The 27,632-nt window shown below is 39.5% G+C and overlaps 1 protein-coding gene across 1 annotated transcript in view; it reads left to right on the top strand.

Moving 5' to 3' along the window:
• The first annotated feature begins 1,471 nt into the window (after window positions 1–1,471).
• Window positions 1,472–27,632, top strand: part of NEK7 (NIMA related kinase 7) — a 74,219-nt gene continuing 48,058 nt past the window's right edge. Inside the window, exons 1-3 of the mRNA XM_005140958.3 lie at window positions 1,472–1,654; window positions 14,560–14,644; window positions 20,271–20,411. Of these exons, the coding sequence (XP_005141015.1) occupies window positions 14,588–14,644; window positions 20,271–20,411 (198 nt within the window). The 5' untranslated portion in view covers window positions 1,472–1,654; window positions 14,560–14,587. The remainder of the gene's footprint in view (window positions 1,655–14,559; window positions 14,645–20,270; window positions 20,412–27,632) is intronic.

The raw sequence follows: 27,632 nt of genomic DNA, 5'->3' as shown, positions 1-27,632 counted from the left end.
GGGTATGTCTTTTTCCACAAGCAAAGTGGTCACCTTGTCACTATATTTGGCTAGTGACATCAAATAACCCAATGCTAATGAAGAGGGAATGTGAAGAATGATTGATAAGTGTGTTAATGTCAGAGAAATGAGAACCATCAAAATTCCTTTAAAACTTTGCCAGACTTTGTATCAGTGAATACACTGCAGGTTTATCAAAGCTTATCAAAGTTTGCCTCAAAAGCAGACAGTACAATTTTGTACAGAGGAAGGTGAACAGACTTTTCTCAGACATGCTGGCCCATTTCCTGTTTATTCTGCAAAACACTTAAATCAAGTATAACTTTACTTGTTACAAGGGAAAACAAGCAAACAAAAAACCCTGCCCAACCCTTGTGAGACTTTGCTTTGTAAAAAATAACTTCTGACTCAAGGTAGTTTTAAATTACTTTAAACAATATTATCTCACTGAAGTGATAGAGATCTCTTCTACGGAAGGTTTCCACCCCTGAGGAAGAAGCCATTTGAAATGGTCCACATTAAAAGCCACAGTAATCCATATCCCCAATGGGGAAATTGCGGTCAGCTTTCACGCTTTTCCCCTGCTGTTGGTTCTTAGGACCTGTTTTGTGAAGGGAATTTCCTCATCCCGAAGCAGGCTAAACTTTCAGGAACCTGAAAAAGTGTAGTATTTTTGAATTCAATATTTTTTTATCTACTTAAACCCTGTGCTGTTGCAAAAGTAGAAGTTCCTGACACTCTTATTTCTCCAAGTATAGCAAAACGGTGTTTAGGTCACTTCCAGCTGATGTACTTGCCAATGTCTTGTTGATTATCACAGTTTACATACCAAATGAAAAGTATGTTGTTTGACAGCCTGTTTTCCAAAGCGGAGTGGGCCAAAACCTTACACCTGTGCTGCTCACCGAACTGCAAGCAAGCCAATCCCTGGTTTTCAGCGGCTTGAGCTTCTACTTTTCCTGCCTCTTGCACTTCTGGCTTTGCCAGGAGCGCTCTGCGCTTTCCTCAACTGATGTATTACCGCAGTACCAGTGCAGATGGAGGCCCTCATCGTGGTCAACAATATAAACACGTATCAGACGAGTGGCCCCCATTTCAAAATACAAGCCGAATAGTTTTCAAGCTCTCTACACGTACTCGCGCGCACGCCAAGGCAGAGGAAGCTGGCCGGCGCTCCTGCTACTGGCTGCCAGCCGAGCTCCAGACCAGAGCGCTGCCGCTGCTGGCCAGAGCCGGGCTGGGCACCCCGAGGGACGAGGCTACTCGGCAATGCGGGGCGGATCCGGCTGACCGCCGCCGCACCGAAACTTCCGCCGGCACCCCGGTCCCTCGGGTGGCTCCCGCTAGAAAAGAGCCACTGCTGGCATGGGACCCTCGCCGCCGGCCGGGAAGGGGTAGCAGCGGTGCGAGGCGGGGCCCGGTGGCCGCCCCGCCTCTCTCCTCGGGGATGCCGGGATGTTTACGGGCCCGGCAGGAGCAGCAGGGGGCAGAGAGGAGGTCGGTGGTGCTGCGGGTGCTCGAGCCACCCGCCAGGATTCTTGTTAGGCGCCCGCGGCCAGCGCCGCCCTGGTGCCGGCCCTTAGGCGCCGCAGAAGCCGCGGAGGAGGCCGGTTCCGGGCTCCTGTGCCAAGAGAAGGCGGAGCCAGGCTTCTCGGTAAGCGGGGCGGTGGCAGGGCTACTGGGCGGGCGAGGTGCGGGGCTGGAACGAGGGTCCCGGTGGCTGTGCCCCTGCTGGTGGAAGCGCTTCCCCCTTCGCTCCGTGTGGGCAGTTGCTGGGGGTCCCGCCTCCCGCTTCTTCCCACTGGTTATTGGGGCTCTCTCCCGTAGCACCATTGGGCGCGGGAGCTGCCGCTCCGCCCGCTGCAGGCGAAGGGAGCGGTGCGGGTCTGGAAGCGAGAAACTTTTTGCGCCGCGGGGGGAGCGGGGTAGCGGTGTTAGGCCCCGCGGCGGGGACTGTGCCTTGTACGGCGTATCGCCGCCTGCCCGGCGGCCTCAGCGGCAGGGCGGGCAGCACAGGCGGCACGGGGCGGTATGGTGCGGTTCTGGAGGGCTGCTGTGGCGGTTCTGCTTGCGGCCTGGCTGCAGTGCATTTGCCCTGTTCATAGTGTTTTGCCAAGTTCATAGCGCAAACGAAGCTTCTTTCCGCGGAGTTTCCCTCATTTCCCGCAGTTCCATATAGGTTTCTCTGCCTTCCTCTCAGCTGGAGCTCGGTGTCAGCGATGCTCACCCGGGTAGCGCAGGAGGAAAGCCCAGTCTGGAGGGTTTCACACAGCGCTCAGTAAAAACAGCGTCGTCACTGGGAGCCGCGGCCCTGTGGCATGAGTCCAGGTTGTCCCGTACCAGGCAGGAGCCCATAGTTCTGCCCCTGTGCCTCCCGTCCGGGAAGTACCCCTGACTGAGGGAGCCGCCGGGGCACCGGCAGCGCCTGGGCAGTCTGAGGGCAGGAAGTGCCTGGCCATGAGGGTCCTTCTTGCAGGTGCCAGGGTTACCAACCTCCTTCTCTCATCGGTTGATGAGGCTCCCAGATGGTGGCAGTGCCAGCGGCTCAGCGAGGAGCTGCGGCCTAGAGGGAAAAGCTGGAACTGAGGCAGTCTCCATCTATTGGGTTCGTCTGCCCCCCTCTTCTCTATTTACTTTACGTTTCACCGGTTGTACTAGTGCTGGCCCAGAATTCATTTTTTTTGCCTATGAGAACTATAGCTGCTTGGCTTTAGGATTCAGAAATTCATAATATTGTTCTTGAGCTGGATCATGCTTTGTTTTGCTCTGCATTTTGTCAGGAGTATCACTTCTTGATGGTAAAACTACTTAGGATGTTAAGCCGGGTTCTGATCAAAGACATTGAGGGGTATGTGCGTTAAACCACACAAGTATTTGGTTCATTTCTTGCACCAACTGAATGACAAATTTTTGTCACCTTTGAGGTGATAGCACTGTTTTCTCAGGTTGCAATGACAGCATCACTTCTCAGGAAGGGTCACACATGCATAGTGATTCTGCTAAATGAGCTGGATATGTTTCCCGCCTAAAGTTGTATTACAGGCTTGAGATGCAGAAATTTCAGTGAATGATATGTTAATCTACAAGGTAGGTACTTTGTATGATTAGATGCAAAGTGGATGTTTGCAGCTCTGCTAAATGATGAAGAATGAAATATACAAATATTTAATTCTCAAGGCTATCTAGGAGACAGTTCAGTGCTGCATTACTTTAGAAATGTCTTATTTTGAAATTTTGGACTTGGGCTGTCTTGAGAGGTAAAATGTAGTAGAAAACAGTCATTAGTTCATGGGCTATGAAAAACTTGGGCAGAGGAAGGAAAACTTTCGTATTGCAGAAAGAAGGAAACTTAAAAGCAACATCCAACAGCTTTAAAGTAAGAAAGCCCTCCAGCTTTGTGTTTTTTTCCCCCCCTTTTTGGTACTGGAAGAAAGGCTATATTAAGAACACTCATTCTTTAATTTCAAAACATGAACCTGTTATAAACATCTGATGGTTGAGTAGTTAAGAAAGCACACCCTACAGACTTTAACTGCAAGGGCAGAGATACTGCCTTTATCATAGATATCTTGTATTCAATATACCAGTTAGTCACTGGAATTAAAAGTAATTTGAGAACAAATCACAGAATCCTAGCCAACTAAAAATCCTTTTGATTGACTTACTTCAGTGTCTTCCAGGGTCTGTAAGAATTAGACAAGTAGAATCTTGTCCCCACCATAGAAACTTGTTTCCAAGGAAGAAAAAAATATAACATTTCAGAGTTCATCTAAAGATCTGTGAGTGCCTGAGAAACTCAAATGACAGAGTACAAGAAGTCAGTTGTTCATTTTATGGTGGCCTGTGGTATCTTTTGAGATGTAAGATAGAGCCATATAGCCCACCCTTACCTTTCTTTTTTGTGCAACAGAGTTGAGCTCAATTGGAGAAAATGTAGCCAGTTCAGTATATTTGCTTACACAGACAATCGGGTGAGACGGTTCCTTCATGCATGCAAACCCCCCCATGTATAGTAAACTTTAATACAGTATCCTGCATTTATACTGCCCTGTGTTCAGTTGTATTATCATTGATGCCTTGTTGCTGTCTGAAGTTTGACATTGTTCCAAACATCTGTGCTGAATGGTCGAGTTCATGTTACCTTGGAAAGTCTCCTGGGAAAAGTCAAACTGCAATAACTTGTACCTCCAAGGGAATTCTTTTGATTATTTGGGGCTTATAAAAAAAATCCTCCTGAGTCCAGAAAAGCAGTACTTGGGAGGGCAGGATTATTTTATGCAGGTTTATACTATGGATAGTCATGGGAGTTAACTGACTAATTTCCAGAGAATTTGTAGTTTAGCTACATTCCATGTGCTTTGCAACAGAGTTGAAAATAACTGACCAAAATACCAAAGTGGTGATAAGGGCATCCTTTAGAGCACTGATTTGCTGTATTTATCACCATTTGACCCCTCCTGGCCACATGGGAAGGAACTCAGCCCTAGAATGAAGTACAGCATCACAACCTGTTTCCTTTTCAGTAATTACTGAAAGGGTTCTTCCTGTCAGGTTAGTTTAAAAAGCTGAAGAGGAGCATTGTTATTATAATGAGTTGCTTCTCTGAAGGTAATTCTGTGTGTCTGTGTCTGGCATGTGAAAGGTAACTGCAGTTCAGTTGTGAAATCTTTGGGAGAGGTTTGAGTTAGGTGCTGTGAAGTGTTGATGAACCAGACTTTTTCAGTTCATTTCAATCTCCTGTTGTCAGTGTATAGTATTTACTAAATTATTGTTTCCTTGAAAGCTGGAAGGCAAAAATATCACAGGTAAATGTAAATCTAAAATGAGTAAAAACTTGTGGTGGGAAAGCACACAGCATTCTGTCCTGTAGAGGCCCTTCTTCTGTACCCTTTCCATCCTCATCTGAAAGCAGATCCAAAAAAGGAGTTGTCTTTGCAGCAGTGAACTTCCAGTGCTTGCTCTCACTGAAATTCAGAACTGTGTGTTAGGTATGTGCTTGGGAAGTTCATGGAGATAAGTAAGCCTTCAGAACAAGAGCATCGAGCAGCCTGCAAACAGAGCAAACAGCTAGTCATCCAGGGTACTCCAAACCCAGGAATGGGTTGTGCATATTTTATCCAGTGGTGGTTTAATGTAAAACATAGAAACAGCTGTGAGCTTGAATGTTGGGCTGTTTCTGAAGCAAATGTGCTGGCTGCTAGCTGCTTTGCTTCTGGACTTGGGCATCCTGGATTACTTGCTACTGTCATGCATGGTTTTGGGATTCAAAGGTAATGATAGTCAGAGGATCACAGAAAGCCTGTTAAATATGGATGGTGTTTCTTTTGTGATTCTATGTAGTACTTCGTTGATTTCATCATGTTTGGGGTAGCACAGATTTTTAAACTACATACTGCAGGTGTGTATATATGTATTTTTTTTTTCTCAGCTTGCAAATGTGCATGTAGCACCTACAGTATGATATCACAAGATGTTATCTTGCATTTCTTTCTGAGATAATTTAGACATTTCTTTAAGGATTATGTGTAATTGTTAAATGTGTACTACTTCACCTGTAGCAATGTGGATGTTATCAGCCATAGCTGTGGCACAGTTGCATGTGGCCAGCCTTCCCAATTGGGTGGTTTCCCTCGTGTGCCTGGCAGTAATAGGTTTATCTGGTTTTTAATTTGTCCTGAATCTTTAATTCCTGTGTGAAGCTGTGTGAAGTCCACTTTTAGTGAATCACTGCAATATCTCTATGAGTAATTTATTTTTACAGATGTATTTAACTGTCCCTTCATTAAGAAAAGGTAACCTCCCTCTGTGTACTGGAGCTGCAAACTTTTGGGGTTTTAAGGGTTTCCAAATAATGTCTTGGCTTTCTTTCTCTGAAAATAATTGCTTTTTTTACTTTTTCAATTTATTTAGTTTCCTATTTCTACTTTTCCATACAGTATTTTGTTGTCAAAACTCTTGGCTTGGTATTGAATAAATTGCCTTCTATGCTGGCCCTTGACTTCCTGTCATAGCTATTTTGAATTTAAGTACTTGTCAGCATCCCTACCTAAGGGCGAAGTAAAATGAAACGTAGTACTAGCGTGCTGCTGCCAGAAGGGAGGTGTTTTGTTTCTTCTACAATCCCCTTCCTACATTTCCCATCTTTGAACTTCCTCTACTTAATTTTCCTCTGGCACTCTCTAGTACACACTGACTGAGCTCAGTGCTTGCAGAACACGAACCTGGCTGCATTAGGGGATTAAATCAACTCAGCAAAAAGTCTGAAGAGTTCAAGGTGGCTATGCAGGATCATCTGACAAACAAAGGGTTGAGAAAGCAAGACCTTTGGTGTCACTGAGCTATTCAGCTGGCTTATATAACTTCATGTTACTGATATAATTTGACAATAGATTTAGCTGGTTTACGTTAGGCTGCTTTACCCCAGCTATGTCTTCCCCTCTGTCTTTTGCCATCTGCCCTTATCACTGCAATGGAACAATTTGGGGATCTGAACTGGAAGGTCAATTTTTCAGTTGGTTTCAGTTACCTCACCAGGAGTCTGGGTGGCCAGAGCAATCCCACTGGAAGGAATAGGGTCTCAAAGGTATGGCTGAAGGCAGGGGAAGCAGCAGCATGCTTAATTGGTTTGTGTTGCCTTAGAACCACATCCTTACGGAGGGAGTAGTAAAGCAGAGCATGGTGTGGGCCGAGGATTTGCTTTCTTATTAATTCCCTGCAGAGCCTATTGCTGTGACATGATCATGATCCACCTATGTGGATTTACAACTGGCAATTCAGTATGAATAAATGGATTATCAAGTTTCTTTCCAGGTGAACAGAAGTGAAAACAAAGAAGCCTGTTACTTGAGCAGTTTCACTTCCTGTTTCTTCAGTTTGTGTGAAATAACAAACAAATGGTTTCCAAAAGGGCAAGTCAGTGCATGTACAACCCTTTGGGAATACCTTGCAAGATAAGCTATTTACTTGAATGACATAACTGAAATGGGTAGGGAGAAGTAAACAGAATATAACTTCTTAAATTGTGCGAGTGAATGAATTGAAAGGGAAGCAGACTTGTAAAGCAGGACAGCTTGGGCTTCCATGTTCTAGTCAGACAGCACTGATAGAGACCCAGCTCTTAGTAGCCAGGGAATGACAGTGAGTGGTATGTGTGTTTTCAGGGTTGGAATGAAAATATGCCTGATAAATAGGAATGAATGGATGAGAAAATTGTGTGTGATCTCTTGGTGTATTCTCCTACTTTGTAAAAGTATTTTTTTTATTTGTGTATGGTTACTTCTGCTCTTGTTAAAACCAACTTTTAACCCAGCGTAGCTACTCTGTGTGTGTGTTTTGGCTTCTTTGCCTGGGCCATCAATGAGTAGGGAATTTGGACCTAAGTTTGTTGAAAAACTCAGTATTAGTTATTTCCATATGGATAGATGATGGCTTCTCGTAGATTAACGAGTGCTGAGAATTTGTCTTGTCCACATTCAAGGGGGTCACTGCAGAGAGAAGAAATGTCCTGCCATCCCATGGGGAGTATGGATCTGGTAGTGTATTAAAACATCAAATGCTTTTAGAGACTGCTTCTAAAATTAAGGCTAATTCTACTTCTGCATATGCATCTATTTTCACTTGCTTCCAATGCTTTGAAAGTTGCAAAAAAACCCTTTTCTCTGATGTAGGTGCTTCTGCAGAGAATTCTACAGATGAGGATTTTATATATTTTTTATTTCCCCACATTTTAAGGATTTTTTTTTTTTTACAATGTGAAGCAAATATTTAATTTTTACCACTGTCAGCTAAAAGTAAATATTCTGTGTGTACACACGTAAGTATACACGAATACTCTATAAGTATGCATAGACACATGTATATGTGTGTGTGCGCATATTTATACATTATTATGTATCCTTATACAATGTGTATATGTATGTGTGTATACTAATTGGGATAACTGACATATTTTACTGTGCTAATGATTAACTCAGTCTTCCAGTCTTGAGTTTGCTTTATCCTTTGCCACTTAAGGTCTTGATTGTCTTGGCAGAGTTCAAGTAAGCGTCAACAAAAATGTGTTCTACCTTATTAAAGGATACATCTAACTTAGCTATTTAGAGTGCAAAAAAAAGAGCTGGTGTGGTAATTGTTTGGCATATATCAAACATTTGCTGTTTGAATGAATGAGTAGTTTAAATAACCAGCACTGCAGTACACTAAATTAAGTAACTCACTGTAGTATTTCATTGACAATATTACACTGTTGATTGTATATTTCTTGTAATTTCTTTTTTAGTATTTTTGAGGAATAAGCAATGTGACCTGGGCAGGAGCATGGCCAGTCACAGATCCTGTTGGCTAATGGAAAGGCATTGATTAGCTATTGTTTTTAAATATATTTTCAGCATTAAATATAGTTTCAGCATTATTTCATTATTTCTAATGCTGTCTTGGAGTGTGTAACTTTATGAATGGATGGCACTGTAATGTGGGTGTGTTTAACTAGATCTGATTTTATTGGTCTGTGCTAGTCAGGAATAATTTACTGAAAAGACATTACATATGTGCTGTCATTCCTGTTAGCTGGATTTTTTTTCCAGTTAGGATCTCTTGTCATTTGTGTTAAATTCACCCATATTAAATATTGAGTTTGGAATAGAAGTGGCATAAATGTGGATTATTAATTTTTTGAAATGTGTTTTAGCACTTAAACTACATCTTTCATCTTTCAAGTTGCAATCTGGGGTGGTGGGAAACTGAAACAAAACCAGTCCGAAGTAAGAGAACAGAGTTGTAGGTGAACTGTTAGAAGTGTTAGTTTTCCTGTGCTTTTTGGAGTTACGCAGGTACAGGAAGTATGGAAAGGCTTTGGACATGTCAGCATGCTGAGAGCTGCTTTTGGGGTACTGTTTGTGGGCTGTTTTCTAAATATTTCCCAGTCTTCAGGAATGCACTAAAAATAGTATTTATGAAACTGAAGTGACTTTCATTTTCCAAGTAAAATGTTTCTATTACAACATCAAAATCCGTGTGCTTCTCCTGTTTAACGGTTTATGCAGAGCACCAGGGAAAAGATTACATTTTAAAGTGTTATGATAGATTTGGATTCCAAACTGGTTTTCCTTATTGACGTGACTTCCCTTTTCTCTGGAAAACCTTAGCTGTGCTGTCATTTAATGTAACATGAATGATATTGGGATGCTTGGTTTACAACTGCTGATGTTCTCTTGCTTCATCAAGGGTCTTCCCTGTGTGTATCTTGAGCCCCTGCTTTTAAAATCACTTAGAAAATTTGCAGCCTGCACCCTAGATGCAGAGCAGGGCTGATCAGTGCTGGTGACCTGACACAGTGCAGGCCAGGTTTGACCAGCAAGCCAGTTCCCTCCAAACAGCCAACCTTAAAGAGGTAAAGAATGACTGTTAATGTTTCATAAACCTGTAGGTTGTTTCTTAAGCTGCTTGTGTCAAGCTTAAGGGTCAAGCTGTTAATGCTCGGTCTAAAGCTTATCTCCTCCCAAAAGGTGTGTGGCTTAGATCTGTGAATGGAAGAGTTGTAGTTGTGTCAGTCTGACTCTTCAGGTGGTGGAGAGCTGAGCTGGAATCAGACCAGCATGCTTGGGCTCCCTGACATTAACTGCTGGGATTAACAGTGGTGTGGTGGGCTGGGTAATTGTTTTGGGTATTCAGTAAGGCATTTGGAAATCTACACCCTTGCTTCCAGAGCACAGCTGCTTTATTTTTGTTATTGTTATTATTATTTAATTATTTTATTATTTTTTAAATTTTCAGCCAGGGTGATTGACTGTTCTACCTAGGTTTAATTTGTGCTTTTGGGTAGCTGAGAGTCAACATGTGATATAAACAAATGGGAATATTCCTTTAGCCTCTATGCTTACATGGAAATTAATATATGTGGTTTTGCTTTTTCCTCAGCTGAGGATGATCCATATCTTTAAATTTAGTTAGTAAAGGTAATTGAAAGTTTATGGGTTTAAAATTTGTCATTTAAAATCAGTGTTAGATACTGAAGAATGTGTTAAGATACTGACAGGAAAAAGTAAGGAGTGTGTGGAATGTTAAATGGTACCTGTCTCTGGAGGGCTTTGGCTGTAACCTAACTGAATTAGTAGTTATAGTGAAAACTAAAACTACCTTCCTTAACTAATGGTGCAGTCCAGAAGTAAACATAGTACATTCTTTTGTTTGTGAAGAACAACTGAAGTGATGGTGTGCCTCATCAGCACATTGCGAACAGTGTACTCTGAGTTAGATATTAATATGGAGTAGTTGCATCTGTATTCTGTACAAAAGAAGACTGGGATTTCAGACTGAACAGAACTGTGACACTGAATATTCTTTTAACTGTGTACTTTTTGGAAAAGGTATAGCTGTTCCTCCTTTGACATTGATTATTTAATGCTCCCACTTAAGGTCCAAAATTAGCAAGCAAGTGTGTAGCATGTAGTTAATGGAAACTATCAATGAGACTGTTAATGATGTTCTCTATAGGAAGGCTTTGTATTTTTTTGTTGTTGTTATTGAACTGCCATCTTTCAAAACAGTAGCATTATTCCGTGAATATCATTAAATGCATTTCAGTATGAATGGTTTATGGGCTTTGAGTTAGGAAACCAGTGTTTAAAAAGTATGTTTCATGTTATTTGATAGCGCATTTGAAGCTTTTCCTCCTGAAATAATTTGATCATGTTTATTAAGACTTAATTGCAAGACTTTTAAGTGTCCCAGGGATTTCAAGTTTTTTCCCAGGTATCTTTCTTTTCTTCAAAAAAAATTCTATTTTAAAATATATGCCGGTGAAATGGCATCAGAGTTGATGAGCTCTGGCTCCTGTTCTTCTGATTTCATGAGGAGTTGTGGGTAGTCCCAACTCTCTTCTAGCAGGCTGGTGGAAGCCACCTGGAAAGATGAGTAAAGTTCAGGCAGTTGTAGTTTTATAGTCTAACTGCTGAGGACTTGGCACCCTTCTGCGATCTTGTGGACTTGATGTGTGGAGTAAATAGTGTCAGAAGAGTTGCTATGCAATTTCAGTTTCAATTGAAAAATTGGTCATGTTGTCTGTATCCTCAGACACTTCATCCTGCATCCTTTATGTGTAGGTGCCACCTATTGTTTCAGTCAACTGGAAAAGACAAAGATTTAAAATACTAGTAGTTAACCAGAAGTCTTCTCATGCCTGCAAAGTGTTAGCAACCATAACTGGAGTATAAGATTAAGAGTGTATGTTTGTGCTAATGTGATTGCTATTGTGTACAGGTTGGTCTGAATCCAAATGATTTGCATCACCAAAATTATGAGAATCATCTTTGCAAGATAAGCGAGTCTGAGTCTTTCACTGTTCCTATCTTTGCAAGTGGCATGCTGAAGGAAAAGAGGCCTTTCCTCCTGAATGATCAGTGTGAGAATATTTAAAAACATTAGATATGTTTGGCAGTTTGGAGGTTTTGGGTGGGGTGGTGTAGCTGACTTGCCTCTCACTTCATCTGATATGTCTGTTTTCCATAAACCAGTGTATATCATGGTGATTGATTTGCAGGAGGAGGTCATCAAATTGTTTGAAGAAGTGGTAGATGTGTCACATTTAGATGTGTTTTGTATTTGCTTTTCAAACTTGAACAACAAGTCATGACTCTGTCAGTATTTTTAGTGTCTTTTCACCATACATTAGAATTTGAAAACCATCTTTGGAAGAGTAATAGTAGTTGTCTCAACTTTAATTTTAAATTATAATTATTGTGCCATGTTGTATTGACCTCTGGAGTTTATTATCAAGGTGAAAGTCATGCCTTGCTGTGAAAGCAACCTTCAAGCAGCAAAATCTAATTCTTGCTTATGTTGACAAACAGTACAAATGATTTATTTTGCATCCTTGGTTTTTGGTATGATCAAAATGCAACATTAAAATGTGAATCTATCATACAGTCTTCAAAGACAAAATCAAGTTTAAAAAAATAAAAGAACTTCCATATATGGGCAGAAGATATCAATCTTTGCCTTTTCCCTGCAAAAGCAACAACAAATCCACAAGTTAATAAATCTTCTGAGCTTCTTATGGTAAATACTATTTGTTACCTATTCAGTAACAAATGAACCTCCACAGAGGGCAAAGCCACTAGCACTGGTAATAATAAGACTTCTTCCTTTTCTAATATTTCCCCAAATTTAAAAAAAAACCCACATATATTCTTGAATACTTCCAGTCAGTGCTTCTGACAAGATAAATGGGTTGTATCATTCCTGAATCAATCTGCATCAACTAAACATTTCATTAATCTTGGATAAATATCTGCAATGGAGGATGAAGAGCTTTGTATTTACTTCTTTTGCCTGGGCAGTTTGAACCAAGTGTTTGTGACAATGGAATTATCTTAGTGCATTATGTGGTCAAGACTATTAGTAAAACACACTAACATTTTCAGTAGAAATATCGATGTTATCAAAAATAAAATTCTTATACAGCCTCTTCAAAACAGCACATCAGAAAACATTCTGTCAGTGATGGATTTCTATAGCAAGAAATTAGGAGAAGATATAGTGATAGGACAAGGGGGGATGGTTTTAAGCTGAAAGAAGGTGGATTTAGATTAAATGTTAAGCAGAAGTTCTTACCTGTGAGGGTGGTGAGGCCCTGGCACAGGTTGCCCAGAGAAGCTGTGGCTGTCCCATCCCTGTCAGTATTCAAGGCCAGGTTGGACACAGGGGCTTGGAGCAACCTGGTCTAGTGGAAGGTGTCCCTGCCTGTGGCAGAGAGGGTGAAACTAGATGATGTCTAAGGTCCATTCCAACCTAGACCATTTCATGGTTCTGTGATAACATCCCGCAAGATTTCCATGTGTTCCTTTCCCAGAATTTGTTGCAATTGCATAAAGCCCTGTGAATCTAACTGGCGAACTTAGGTGCAGTTTTGTGACAACAGCAGTGCTGGTGTGTTATGATTTCTTCCCTTGGTGGGGATGTTATATGTGAGATGTTACAGAACTTGGAAGAAGTGTCAGTGTTGGTGTCCTGGGGCTGGCTAACTGGTTGCATAGCCAGTGGTGTGCTGCATGTTTCTGCCAGCTGTTTCACCCTTTCTCACCATGCTTGTTCTGACAGGACTCTTTGGAATTCCTACCTCTTCTTCTGTGCCTCTCAGTGAGATAATTGTGTTTGGGTTGATTTTTTTTGTTTGGTGGTTTATTTTTTCTTTAGATTTTTTGTTTTTCTTCCCCGTGACCTGCCAGAAATTGTGGTTTTTTTGGATCTGTTTTAATCTCTTTTATTTTTGGATTAATACTCAGGACACAACAGAAAGTCCCAAACTGTATGCTTTATACTGGTGTCTTAAGGGTAAGAAGGCAAAGCTATGAGAACCCTTAGTTGCTTTGAAGGGCATTGTAGCTGGTGTTAAGAATAGGTACTAGTACTGGAATGGCATGGAGTGACAGCTTTAAATCGGGGAATGAAAGCAGATTGCTAATAATTTGGGTTTTTTATCCAGTCCACTGCTTAGTTACCTAGGGCCATATATTGAGGAACTTTGCAAAGCTGCTTTGTGATTATTTTATCTATTAGTCATGTTACCACAATGACGCTGGAGGAGTGACAAGAGCAAACACAAGCTATTTCGTAGTTTCATAAGGATTTTGAAGTGGGCTTTGAAAACAATTTCTGTGGTTTGCTGCTTTCTGTTGATAGTGTTTATACAAATAAAAGTATTTAAAAGGTTAGAAAAGTTTTTATTTGTTTACATTCAAAGGTGCCGGTGAACTTTCTGTTGTCTTCATCTGAACAGAAATGGCCCTCATAGGCACCAATAAAACTGGATGCTGCACCTGTTCCCCATCAACAACATCTCATGTAGCTGGAGAAAGAATTCACTTAGCTGAGAAAAAAAGCCTTGTGAGCGTTTGCATTTTAGTGTCTCAGGTTCTTTGAGTAATGATTTGGCATGTTTTGCAACCATTATTATTGGTCAAAGCTTTGTCTCTGTATTGCGAACTTGGCAGGCATGTGTCCTCCCATCTTGCTGATGGGATATGAGAGTTTCATAACTGGGAATAGAGGCTGTGTACCTAACATGATTATCTCAAAGCTCTCTTAGCTAGCTTGTCAGAAAGTAGGAAGTGTTCCTGTTTAGATGGAACTGCTGTAGCATACTTCCTGAAATCTATAGTTAAATTAATGCATCATAAAGAGTATGCATGCAGCAGTGATAATTCTTCTTCTGATCTGCTATTTCGTATAGGTCAGAGGTACTGGCCAGCAGGCATCTGTGTAGTTAAACAAGTGGTTTATAATAGAATAAAAGAATAATGGGGTGATGCAGCTTTCATAAGACAGAACTATTTGTCTGGCTTAAGTAGTTTAATGCCCATCTTTTAATAAGAAGATCAGGTGTGTATAGTGATTTATTTCATGTAATAAAATATTCTTCCCAAAACAGTGCAGGGTTTCAATAGTTAAATGTTCATAGACTGAAGCATGCAAATGGGAAAGCTAATTCTTCAGTTCTGCTGATGTTTGTTGATCATAAACACAGATTGAATTACAGTGTAATGACCGTATTTCTCTTTCCAGGACGTAAGGGGTGCTTTTACGTGACAGAATGGATGAACAGTCACAAGGCATGCAGGGGCCAACTGCTCCACCATTTCAGCCACAGGTACGTTTATTCTAAAGTTACTCAAGAGTTAATGCTATCATTTCTTAAATTGAAAATGGGGGAAAGTAGAAAACATTATTTCTTGTGGGGACAAAAGCTGTAAATATCGAATGTTTTCTAGTGATCTGGAAATTAATTATATATCAGTCCTATATTTCATAGTGAATAACTACTTTTCTGTTTTGCTTCCTACTGCTTCACTAACTTTGAGGGTTTGGAATTGGAGTGGGAGTAGGAAGCAAAGATGAAGGCAGTTGTTTTCCTGAGAAATGGTGAGCTGTTAAACACTCTATGTTTCCAAATTGTGTCAGAAATACCATATTTATTCCAGATTGTTAACCTTCATGCGGGGGATTGGAACTAGATGATCTCTTAAGGTCATTTCCAACCCAAACCTTCCTACAATTCTATGATTTTCTCTTCTTACACCTCCTGACAGTGATACTCTATGAATTAACACCATTACCTGTTAAAACCAGGCAAGAGAAATTCCGAGTAGCTGTAGCTCTCTTAGAAAGAGGAGGCGTAAGGAATTTAATCTTTGAATATGTTCTGATGGTGTGAAATAAAAGATAATCTGAAAAGAGTTAATATTCAGATACTGCTTTTTGACATTTTTAGGAGGTAATTCCTTGTACCCTAAAAATATTCATTGTGCTGACCATTCCTAAAAGCTGGAACCTGAATTTTGTGATTGTTAACAACATAGGTGATAAGGTATTTTGTGCCCTTTATTTTGCAAAAACTGAGGTGAATTGTTATAGCTTGTGAAATTTAGCAAAATTATAATAACCAACTTTCCTTAGCTCCAGTTTGTCTGGCATTGTGATAACAAAAAAAGGTGGATTTAATTGCATTTATACGAATTCAAAACAGTTAAATGTAAGATGAATGTTTAACTATGCATACACATATGTTGAGAAAATAATCTGTAATTTTGAAACAAATAAAAATACTTAATTCATTCTGAATATCATAAAGGGTCCCCATTGTTATTATAGGTTGTTTTTTTTTTTTTCTTTTTCTTTCCTGACTGAAGAGAATATAGAGCACAGCTGATTAAGGTTTCTGTATTTCTGGGAAATCTTTCTGTGTTTGCTATTTGCTGACTACAGACAGGTTTCATATTTCCTCATCTGTCTCTGGAGTATTTGAATACCTGTTTTTGATTGACAGAGTCCACTTTTGGAGGTCTGATTCAATTTTAAGAGTATTACTGTAGCCTACAAATTCAGTTTATGCATTCATAATAATAAAATAGGATTCTAGTTTTACTGTTGCAAGTACTATGGCTCATCTATAGGTATCCATTTTCCTCTCTGGTAAACTAAGGTTAGACCTAAGAGCAGTATTGCCATAATCAACTGAGCACTTTCTATACAAGAAGAAACTAATGTTTATGATTCTCAGCTTTGGTTAACTTGTCAAGCATTTTCATAATCTGTATCTCATTGTTTTTACAGTCAAGGTTATATGTGTAAACAGCATGAAGCATGATGTGATCTGATTTTTGGCTTGAAAGGTTTTCAGCTTGTGGATCTGAGCTGGACCTGCATCAGAATATTTACTGTTTTGCATTTCAGGGGGACTAAGCAAGCTCTGATAGTTGTATTACCAGAGGAATACTAAAATAGTTGTTTGGTGATGTTTATGACATATGTCTGTATGGGAGGCTCACAATTGGACAGCACTCCAGGTATGGTCCAGCTAGAGCTGAGCAGAGGGGAAGGAGTGCTTCCTTCCACCTGCTGGCAACACTCCTAAGGCAGGACACCATGTGCTGCCTTTGCCACAGGGGCACATTGCTGGCCCATGTTCAACTTGATGTTCATCAGGAGCCCCAGGATTTGGCTCATAAAGCTGTTTTGGAGAAGGTGAGCACAAAGCATACACTGGTGCATGGGGTTATTGCTGCCCAGGTTCTGGGCTTTGCTTTGTTTTCTAGTTGAACTGCATTAAGTTCTTGTCAGCCTGTTTCTCCAGCCTGTTGGAGTCCCTCTGGATGGCAGCACGACCCTTTGGAGCATCAGCCATTCCCCTCAGTTTTGCATCATCAGCAAACTTGTGGAGGGTGTACTTTGCCCTATTATCCAGGTCATTAATGAACATGTTGAGCAGGTTTGGACCCAGTCTTAACTGCTGAGGTCCACTGCTAGTTATTGGCCTCTAACTAAACTTTGTGCTATTAGAAGTCCATTTTCTATGTATAATTAAGTGCCTGAAAGCTCTGTCATAGCCTGTTACCTATAAAGTTAAAACACTACTTCATTACATCGTAAGGACATGTTGAAAGTGCAGGTGTCCAAGTACTCACAAGCCTTTTGCAAAAAGGATTCTGCAAGAAGGTACAAAAGTACAGATTAGTAGTCTGATAAAGTAGACTTTAAATTCTAGAACTTCCTGAAAAGCAGAGTAGGAGCTTTTTAGCATCTGAAGAGGCAAAAATGTGACTGTTGCTAGGCTTGATAAACCATAAACCAAAGGCAGCATGTGTCCCTTGCAGTTAGTTGTTTCTTGGCTTTCTCCTTAGCTAAAGAACAACAGTTTATCAGGTCTTTTCTTATATGCAAAACATTGCATATCTCTGCTTGACATTGTTATTCTTCTCTTTGTTTTCTAGTTTGCCTCTATTCCTCTCAAAACAAGAGGTCAGAGCCCTGTGTGGTATTCAGTGTGCATACAGTAGACTTACTGTAGTGAAGTATTTTGATTTGTTTTATTCAAATGTTTTTCCTAAAAATGTCTAGCTTTCTTTTTGAGGGTGACTGACCAATAACTTTTCAAGGACGTTCTTCAATGGTATTTTATAGATCTTTTTCCTGTGTTGTAATATCTAATATATAATCTTAAAATCATGATTCTCTGTCTTGAGGGTTATATTTCCCATTAAGTTCTTCATCTTTGGATGATAGTACTGAGTGCCAGGGTGGAAAACTAAGAGAATCATCTGTAAGGCTTTGCAGTTGCATTTTGAGCTGGTTGTCTTGGATAACTTTGGATTGTAAAAAAAACTGTATTGTTACATTACATCTATTGAATAGTGCAGTTTCCTTTGGGATTTTGCTTGTATTTTCTCTGATAAAATAATTTTTCTGTTACTGTTTCTCATCCTATTAGGGTTGTGCTTAGTTTTATAAGTCAGGAATCTTCACAGAAGGAGCCTGGTTAAACATTTTTAAGAATGTGTGGTGTGATTTCTTCAGCAGAAAAGCCCAATTAGGGAAAACCTGCCTCACTCCACTCTTAACTGCTTATTAGAATCTCTGAATTGCTGCAATTCAGCTATTTGTTTGGCCGCGTTTGAACCGAATCTGTGAATAATTAAAAACTAAACAGATTGTTCTTCGAGTTTTCTCTCTTAAAATCGCCATCAGTCTTTGACTCAGTTTAGTTCACTGGCACGTAGTAATGGAGCAGTGCTCCATTAGGAGGAGCTTGTACTGGGAGAGGACAAGGACAGATCCTCGGGAGGCTTGATCACTGAAGAAACCAATGTTCACTGCATACTTCACTCATTCTAAGGTAGAATGTTTGGCAAATAGACTTCACTGCCTTATTCAATGGTCTCTAAAAGATTTGTGAAATGTGCTGTCTTTTTGGCTGCTGCCTTAGATCAGTACTGAAGTTCATTAATATTTTATGGAGCATTAGCTGCTTTTGAAGATTTGAATTTCAGAGGTGATGGTGATTGCATGCAAATAGAAAGTTTTGGAAAAACACTGAATTAGGACATATCTTGAGAGCTCTGGCTAAGCTGGAGCTACTCAGGCATAGTCTTAAAAATTAACCAGGAATGCCTTCTACTAACTGCTGTGGCCTTTCACCAATGTACGCTTTCCTTCCCTGGCAGTCCTCGGCTAGAATGTGTATCAGGTCTTTTCTGAGACTAAAACCAGAAATCTGAAGATAAGTATTATGGTTTCTGTTGAAGATTGTCTCCAATTGGTTGTCATATAAATGAGCTCTTCATACCATGATTAATGAATTAGTATATTACAATGGCTGTCTTGCCTCTTTCAGGTAGAATTTTTTAATGAATATTCCCTCTCCTCTCATTTCTTCTGTGCTCAGGATTGCAATTCAGTATATGGCTGAGAACTGAAGTTTATAGAACTCTTGTTTGGAGCAGAAAAGAGAATAATACTCTTACAGCTTTAATACATTGCTTGGGCAAAAGTTAAAAAAATGAAACTGAGTAGAGGAAGCAACTCATTGTTTATTTTAATGTTGTAAGATAGATATCTCTTCCATGGAAACTAATATTCCCAGTGCTTGCTGATTTACTCAGTGAATACAGTGTAATGTGATCATTAGTGAAGTGTATATAATCTGTTCTGTTATGGTCTCAGACTGAAGGAAATCTTTATCCTGCACAAGCTTATTCTCCACAAATTGCATTGTGGCGAGGAGAGACGCAGTGGTAGTTGGAGATGTGCAGCTATGTTGCTTCTCATGTCAGCTCTCCACATCTAAATTGTATGACAGGACAGGGGAGCAGATGAGACAAGCTGTCACTCAGCCACACTGCCCTTTGAAGAAAGGCCATGGGGGGGGAAAGGTGCCGCAAATGGGCTGTGAAGTTTACATACACTGCCCACTGTTAAACAGATTACCTCTAATGAAGTGTCTAATGCTCAGGCCATATCAGCCTAATCCTTGGTGGCAGTTCATCCCTCAACTGCCAAAAAACACCGCCCTCTGGCCCTCTCTCGCCACTCTGTCCGCCAAGCACAGGGAGGTGCCCGGTCTTAATAAAGCAAGACAGTGTGCGATCTGACATGCAAATGTAGGTCATTGCATATGTAAATGTGTGATTACAAACCTGCATGCCAAAACACATTAGTGAGACTTTGCTCTCAGCATGCGGCTGTCACACTCCCTTAGTAGTTCATGCTAATATTTGTCAAGTAACTGTGCAGAGGCTGCAACTCCCAGTTCAAATGGGAAGTACACAATGCTTCTTAAAGACAGCCTATTTAAAGAGTCTGTCTCTTGTAGTTCGGTGTAGAGAACTTAAAATCTTTTAGCGATGTGTAATTTTAGACATTCTCCCCAAAAGCCCTATAAATATGTCATTAAGATAGGTTCAGAGTTTTGGAATGCATTCTAGCAAGAATGCTGCCCCACTTGTCAAAATGAGAGTCTGGTATTTTGATTTCAGGAGCAACAGAAGAGCATATAAACATATATTGCATAGCTACTTAAATATTGACATTAAAATACTGTTATGTGAGCCGATCTTTCATCTCTAGTGTTTCTGTTTACTGGGTGGTGGTTGTGTGCCCTGGTGTTTAGTTTTTTGGATGGAGGGAGCTAAAACATGAAAAAGGAAACATGGCAAATTAAATCCTGATGGGATTTCTTCTGTGTCTCAGACTCGTGACAGGCTGCAAACAGTTTAAATATATCTTAACGATTTATAACTTTAAATTCTCACTCCACAAGTGGTATAGTAGGTGCTTCTTTAGAACATCTTGTAATTAGTCTGGGACAGTTTTGGTTTTAATGTACTGGAATGGAAGAAGTTTAATAATTTAAACTGTATTCCTTCAAGTATATCTTTACACTGGCATAATTAGTTTTACTGACTTAAATGCAAACTTTTCTCTAATATCTTTGATTCTAGAAAGCCTTGCGACCTGACATGGGCTATAATACACTTGCTAATTTCCGAATAGAGAAAAAGATTGGCCGTGGGCAGTTCAGTGAAGTTTACAGAGCAACCTGCCTATTGGACGGGGTACCAGTGGCTCTAAAGAAGGTTCAGGTAAGGCTGAATTTTGTACAATATTAAAAGGTTTTTATACAGTTCAGTTTAAAGGTATATGACATTTGGATGTGATCTTAATGAATTTTTAAATGCTTAGCATCTAAAGAGTAGGAGATTAAGAGCTTTGAAAATTTATGACATAACTTAGTATGGTATTTCGCAAGCCAGTGTTTTGAAATTGAGTGAAGTGCAGAGTTGTTGGGAAAAGATAACATATATACATATAATAACAGTCCTAAATATTTTAAAGTAATTTACCGTGCTTCAAAAAGGCATAAATGAAGTATATCAAATAGGTAACCGAAGTTGTAATAGTTGAAAGGAATTATTGTTCAAAATACTGAAAATGACCTGAAACAAATATAAACCAAAACTGCTTGAATCTATAGCTCACTGTTTGCTTCAGATTTCAACATAAAACTGAGTTAATATTATCATGTTTATGAATAATATATCTGTGTATGGGACTCTATATAGTAATGAAATGCGAATGCAATTAAGTGGAATTAAGTTAATTGCATTGGTGAAAATATCTTGAGGACCCTGAGTATTTCCAAGATTCACAGTTTAACTAGTAGAGAAACAGCAGTTGTGTCACAGAAGAGCAGCAAGCTGGTCAAGTTACTGAGGCCAAAAAATGTTAAGACCCTATAAATTCTAGCATAAGAAATGGACTGATTATTTGTCTTCGCAGTTAGCAATTTTTAAAGTATTTAAACCAAAAGGGGCAGTTTAAATGAAAAAACTTTGCTTTTTCATTGTCACACAGGCAAAAGTAGCTTGAACTAAGGCTCTGCCCAGTATTATTTCTGTTCTCACTTACGATTTGCAGCTGTTCAGAGATTTTTGTTACAACACTATTACCCTCTAAAAATTCTCTACTCATTTTACTTTGGAAATTAACCCGACAATGTGTTTAGTTTTGAAACAGAAATTGTCATTTCAGTTCTGATCTCTTGAAATATGTTTAGCGTATTAGTTGAAGGGCTACTGGCATCAGTTCTGACGAGGTTTTCTTGTTACCTTTATGTGTTGCAAAACAGTGTGTGTCAGATTCCTTAGATTCTGTTCTAGTGTTCCTAGATTTTAATAATTTTATTTTTGCTGTGCTAATATATGCACAGTAAATTTCCCTGTAGTATCTTGACTTGCTGTTCCATTTCTGTGCTTTCCTGTGTCGTGCAGCACCAGGAGTCAGGGCTAGTCCTAGCAGTCATAAAAAAGAGAGACTTGGTTCCCCCTTCTGGGAAAACTGCCAGATATATACTACTTCAAAAGCTGAAATATATTCTAAGAACTTTGATCAACAGTCTTAAAACATTAGACTAATTCTCCCTTCATTTTCAGTGTGTGAGAAACCAAAAAAGTCAAATGTGACTTGAAATGCTTGTCAATTAAGGTGGATGTGGAATGCGTGGGTACTTGAAGAAATTCGTAAAGTTCAGCCTTTCACTGTTAACTATGAAATTTTTATAACTGTGCTTGCATTAAGAATACTGAGGCATTGTAGCATGTTTGCTTCTAACAGTACTTCAGAAGTCTTTACGTATAGTTGTATTCTTGCATCAGCTTTTCCAATTTGACAAACAAGTTCTTTTCAGCTCATGATGAAGACATTGTGCTGTCCATATACGGATGATAGTTTCTACAGCAGAAAAGATTTGTTGTTTAATCTGTGTTTAATAAACTTTTAAGAATATACTTGGTGGTTGGTAGGAAATAGAGAGTTGTGGCTCTCCAGTATAGCTTTAACCTGATACTGTTCTGATTGTCTGAAGGTATGCAGCATGCTACTGGTCTTCCATTGGATGTTATTGCCTAGTGCATGTCAGGAGGAGCTGTGTTCGTGATCTGTAAAACCACGTTCCCTATGAAGGCTGGATGTATGTAGGAGACTGTTATCTGAATGGCAAGTGAGATTTGGATGACTTGTAAGGGAAAAAATTCCTAAGTGTATGATGAAATAAAAGGCTTGTGGCAGTGCTGAGTGTTTGGCACAGGTGTTTTAGCTTGCATAGCTAGTGCCTAAAGCTGTTCCATTTGGACAGAAGACTGTCTTAATTGTTACTGTGCTTCTGTGACTTCCCTAAGATTCCCTGGAAATGTTTTTATAAAATACAGTCACCATGCTTAATTTCACTATCAAATTTGTTTTCATATATGTCTTTTGGTGACAAGCAGTTGTTTTTTGGAGGAGTTTGTGTGGTCCTGTTCTATGATAGTGTTTCTTGCTGTTAATTTCGGTCATATTTTCTTTATTTCAAATTAAAATATTGCCTTTCCTGATGCCTCATTAGTGGAAGCTGAGCATAGACAAAATAGGAGGAATGCTTCTTTCTGTCATGAGGGAGAGGCTCTAGTCTCTGTTTTAGACCCATGCACAGATACTTTTTTTTTCCACATCTCCATGTTGAGACAGTGTCTCTAAATGTTGTATTTTGTGTTAAATAACATAACTGAGATCTGGACTTTATTCCACTTTCCCATTTTCTGACCTTTCTCATCTCTACATGCTTTCTTCTCTGATCTTGCAAGTTGTGTCCATTCCATCCCTCCCTGTTTCATTTTCTTGTCTGGGTTGGGTGTATAGCAGTTCTCTTTATGCCTGTTCGATCAGTGGTTCCCCATGTTTGTCTCTACCTTCAAAGGCTGCTGTGACTTACAATTCTTCAGTTGCCTTCTCTTTAAGAGTTATTGGATCTCAGGCCATTACTTGTTTCAAAAGGACTGCCAATTTTGAGGTCTTATGAAGCTTTCCAACAAGAATGTTTATTTTCTGCTATTAAAAATTTATTTGGCTGAAAAATGTACAATATTGATAAATGTTATATTAATGTGTACAAAATGTATGTTTGTGGAAGTAAATGTGAGCAGAAGCAAGTGGCAGTAAGATGCTGTTGGAGAAAGGACAAGCAGATGGTGACAGAAACCGTTCTTTCTGAATTTGTAGTTGTTGCTGAGTCCAGATGACATGAAGTAGTAGAATTCTGGATTTGGTTTCCAATAGGATATGTAGCAGTGTGAAAACTATTTAATTTGCCGTTCCTTTATAGTAAGCAGAATAAACAAAATAGTACATTGGGTCTTCTCATCTCACCCTTTGTGCGTCATCCTTCCATGTGCGGCTTGCTTTCTTGTAATTAGGGAAGTGGTATTTTTAATAATTAGGTTCTTTCTTTTTCCATGTTTTCTGAGATGCTGTTGAAATATTACCTAAATGAAATGAGAACTAAAAACCAAATCTTCATTACTTCACTTTCCCTAATTCTAAACCACACTTTTGAGTCAAAGAAACATCAGGATTGATCAACCACAGATAATCTAAGAACACAGCAGTATAAGTTTAAATTGCTTCTTGCTAAGTTTTGTAATGTGTTAAGTCTAGAGTCCAAACTATACTGAATGATGTGCCAGAGGAACAAGCAATACAGCTTTACTACTGCGACCCTAGGTAACCCTTGCAACAGAACTATCAATAAGACCCTGAGGTATGGGGTGGCATGCTGAGCTATGAGTGCTCCCATGGTCACTTCCAAGGATGAGATAAGCAGCTCCTGGATACTGGAGTAAACACTCACAAAGCATTGTTAAAGAGCAGAAAAGTTGTAAATATCTAAAGTCGGGGCTGTAAGGCTGTATGAGTTCACTTTATGGGCTGTTTTTTAAGTAAACCTTAGCTACTCAAATTTAAAGTATGTGAAACTGTGTATTGCAAAGAATCCCAAATTCATTACCTTTCTGCCTTATATTATTCCACCTTTCTTACACTTTCATTCTGGAATTGTAGGCCCCTGTTAGAGATTCAGACAAGTAATCTTTTATCTAGCACTTACATTCATTATTCATTGTGCATTGTCAATGGATTGCTACTTCAGGCCTGAATTAGAGATAATTAATCTTAGGAAAGCACTTGTAATTTCACACTTTATGAAGCACAGTTGTCTCAGCACAGTAATGCTGTGGTGGCAAAATACTCTAATGTTCCTTGTTACTGTTCAGTATACCTTTTAATATTTATGTGCAGTCAAGTCTTTATCTTGCTTACTTGTCTGCAGGTTTGTTACAGCAGCCGTGCTTGTGTTTTGCTTCAGAGATACTTTTTGGTATTTTTATTTTATACAGAATTTCAAACAGAAATAGGTAAAATTCACATTGAAATGCTGAGGTTAGAAAGATTTTTTTTTTAATTTTTTTTTTTAATTCTTTTCAATACTGAAAAGGTAAGCTTGGAAAAGTTATATACTTCAGAGCAAGAGGAATCAAGTAGATTCCCAACTGGGCATGTTACCTCAGATGATGAGTTAAGTTTGTAGCTAGTAATTAATTAGATACAGCCTACACTTAAAAGCTAAGGCTTGCTGTTTTCCATCTGATTGTTAAATGTTTCTAAACCTTCTTGCTCTGCAGATAGCTTTCCCTGAGCTCTAGGTGTGTGTGTGAGCATGTACAAAAGAACTTTACTCAGGAAGTTAATTTCATGTGTTCCAATCTCTTTGTTTAGTTTACATGGCTGCACAGGGGAGGTTCCTGCTCTGCATTTTGCAGTAGCTTAGAAACTATTCTAAAAATACCAGTATCTCTTGACAGTACTTACATCGGACATTTCTAGAATGCTGAAAGAATAAAGTTATAACCTGTGCCCACATGAATGTACTGGAAAAGTGATTCAATGCAAAGTTGCTAGAGAGATTCCATAGTTGCATAGCACATAGGGGAATATTTTGGAATAAGTGTCTATATAGACTTGTCCTTCTCTGCCTTCATATGATATTGATAGTGGTAGGAGATGAAAAACTGAGAACTAAAAATGGGCTTTTTCTTTCACTTAGTGTTCTTGCTGAGTGGAAAAAAACGTGGCTAAGGGCTTTAAAAATGCTCTTAAGTCTCTTCAGCTGTATTTTCCTAATTGATTTCAGGGATTTCACAGTAAATGCGAACTGAAGTATAGTGCTTACCATGAGATTTTATTTGATTACACTCTTCATGAAAAAAGGCACATCATAAACGTATTTACTATATTTGTTGTTTATTATCAGATTTTCCACAGCAAACATAATTCATTTGTAGAAATGCTTATGGCAGTCCTTGAAAACAGAAGTTGGGGGAAATAATTACAATTTTAAATAAGTGTATTACACTGTGCAATTTGTGCTGACTAGAGAAGCACGCCTCCAACCAGAATTACTCTGTGATCCTGACCTCATGTGGAGTTAAGAATTAGTATTTATTGTCAGTCTAATTAATGCCAGCCTAGTAAAAATGCAGCAGTATTTATTGGTAGCCATTTACAGTGATGATAACACTTGTAATCTAGTTACTACTACTTTCCAATAATTGATATATGGAGTACCATCTCCTGAGCTCTGGCAGGAGGATGTTGGTGGTGGCTCTACATTGGATTATGCTAGGTGCTTTCTAGCAGGTGGTTGCTGATGCTTTGTGCTGATCCAAAAGCTTACAGATGTTAATCACTCTGGTTTTGTTAGACCTTTATTGTATCTGCTATAATTTCCTTAAGACTGTGCAGCTGCACAAAGCTGAGCTGAGTCAAAGAGCAAGTTAAGCAGAAGTCTTTTGACTGTAGTGACTTCGTTGCAGTTCAGTCACTCAGCTGCAAGGCATATGCTGCTACAGTTAAAACCAAATGCAGAAAATAAGTGCAGGCCAAGAAAAGTCCAGACAAAAGGTTGCCTGTCCTTAGGCAGTTAGTTTCTATGGCAGTCTGAGGTCTGAGGCCTGCTAACAGCAATGGCAGTACTGTTTTTACAAGGTGGGAGATGGATAAATCTGTGTGCAGCACTCATGCTAGGGAGGGGGGAGCATAAGCTGACCTTTCAGCTTGGCTTGCTGAGTAATAGTAGCTGAAGATGGAATTAGTCTGCTTGCAATGCTATAAGCTGTTACAGTTGTAAATGGAAGTACTGAGATCCTTCATACTGTTACATCAATAGCCAGCCGACAGGAAACCACAAGCAAAGGACAGCTTCTCCTGCACCATTGTCTGGTCCCTGGCAGCTCCTGCAAAACAAGCTGAGCACTGCCAGGTGCCATGTGTAATTTTGACATGCACTTGAAAGGATGCTCTTAAAATCTTTCACTGCAGCTTCTGTTTTTCAGTATGAGACGTTCTTCAGTGTTGAGTCATCTTCTGGTGATGAAGCACGGAGGTTTTCTTGTTGCGTTTACAGTAGCTTCCTTGTGTGAGCTGACATGGCCTATTACACCAGGGGCCTCTGATCTGAACTGCAGCCGTTTGGCAAAGTGGAAAGATAATCTATTCAGAAAGAAAATCTCTGTAAGCTGTTTGAATCTGGTATGGCAGGGCAGCAGCTCTTCAGAGGCCATGACTGTGTGATTTTTGGTAGGTTTTGTGGTGCAGTTGTTTTTGTTTGTTTTTGTTTGTGGTTTTTTGGGTTTGTTGTGTGTGGTTCTCCAAACCTTATTATTGGAGGAGGTTCATGTCTGTGAAACTGAAATTCCGGACTTCTGGGAAATGCTGTTTGTAGTCTTTTGAGGTTAGATCTAGGCCAAAATTTAATGAAGAACCTCAAGAGTGATATACCGTAAATGTTCAGATTGTAAGCATCAGATAAGATTCACTTTTTCTGTCTTACTTTGTTTTAGTCAGGTAACATTTCAAATGTCACAGCTTCAGGTAAAGTGAGTAATTTTACCACTAAGCTGTATGAAGTGTAGCAAAAGTATAGGGAGTCATGTTTATAAAACTTAAGTCTGTCCTTTTATGAGAGAAGCTGCTTGGTGTAGTCTACTTTGGGCTGTTTAATAACAACTTAGAAGTACTGGGAATACTAGCCAGAATACACAAACACAATTTTGTCTTTCTTTTGTGTGCCTTAGTCCTAAATCTTTCACAGTCTTGAGTCTAGGGTTTTATTTTTATTGTGTTACTCCTTTATGAGAGGTAACAATTTCATGTCCCTATTAGAAGCATAGCTTAGACTAAAACTTGTTTGCAAAGTTTGCTTGTTTAAGTGTGTAGGGAAATACTCCTGCTATAGGTATGTTGATTTGCCTCTGCGCATATTGGAACAGTCATTAACAGGTGCAAGCTGCCCTGTGTTTTCACACAGGGAAGCTCTTTTGGTTTTGAATCTTGAAATCGTGCTCTGGGTAATTTCTCCAAGTGTTAAAAGTAGATAATTTGGGCCAATCTTCAGTCTAGAATTCTATCTGCAGCAATTAGGTTCTTCTGTGTGT

The sequence above is a fragment of the Melopsittacus undulatus genome, chromosome 6, assembly GCF_012275295.1.
Source record: "Melopsittacus undulatus isolate bMelUnd1 chromosome 6, bMelUnd1.mat.Z, whole genome shotgun sequence".
Classification (NCBI taxonomy): domain Eukaryota; kingdom Metazoa; phylum Chordata; class Aves; order Psittaciformes; family Psittaculidae; genus Melopsittacus; species Melopsittacus undulatus.
This window is presented reverse-complemented; position numbering and strand designations above follow the sequence as displayed.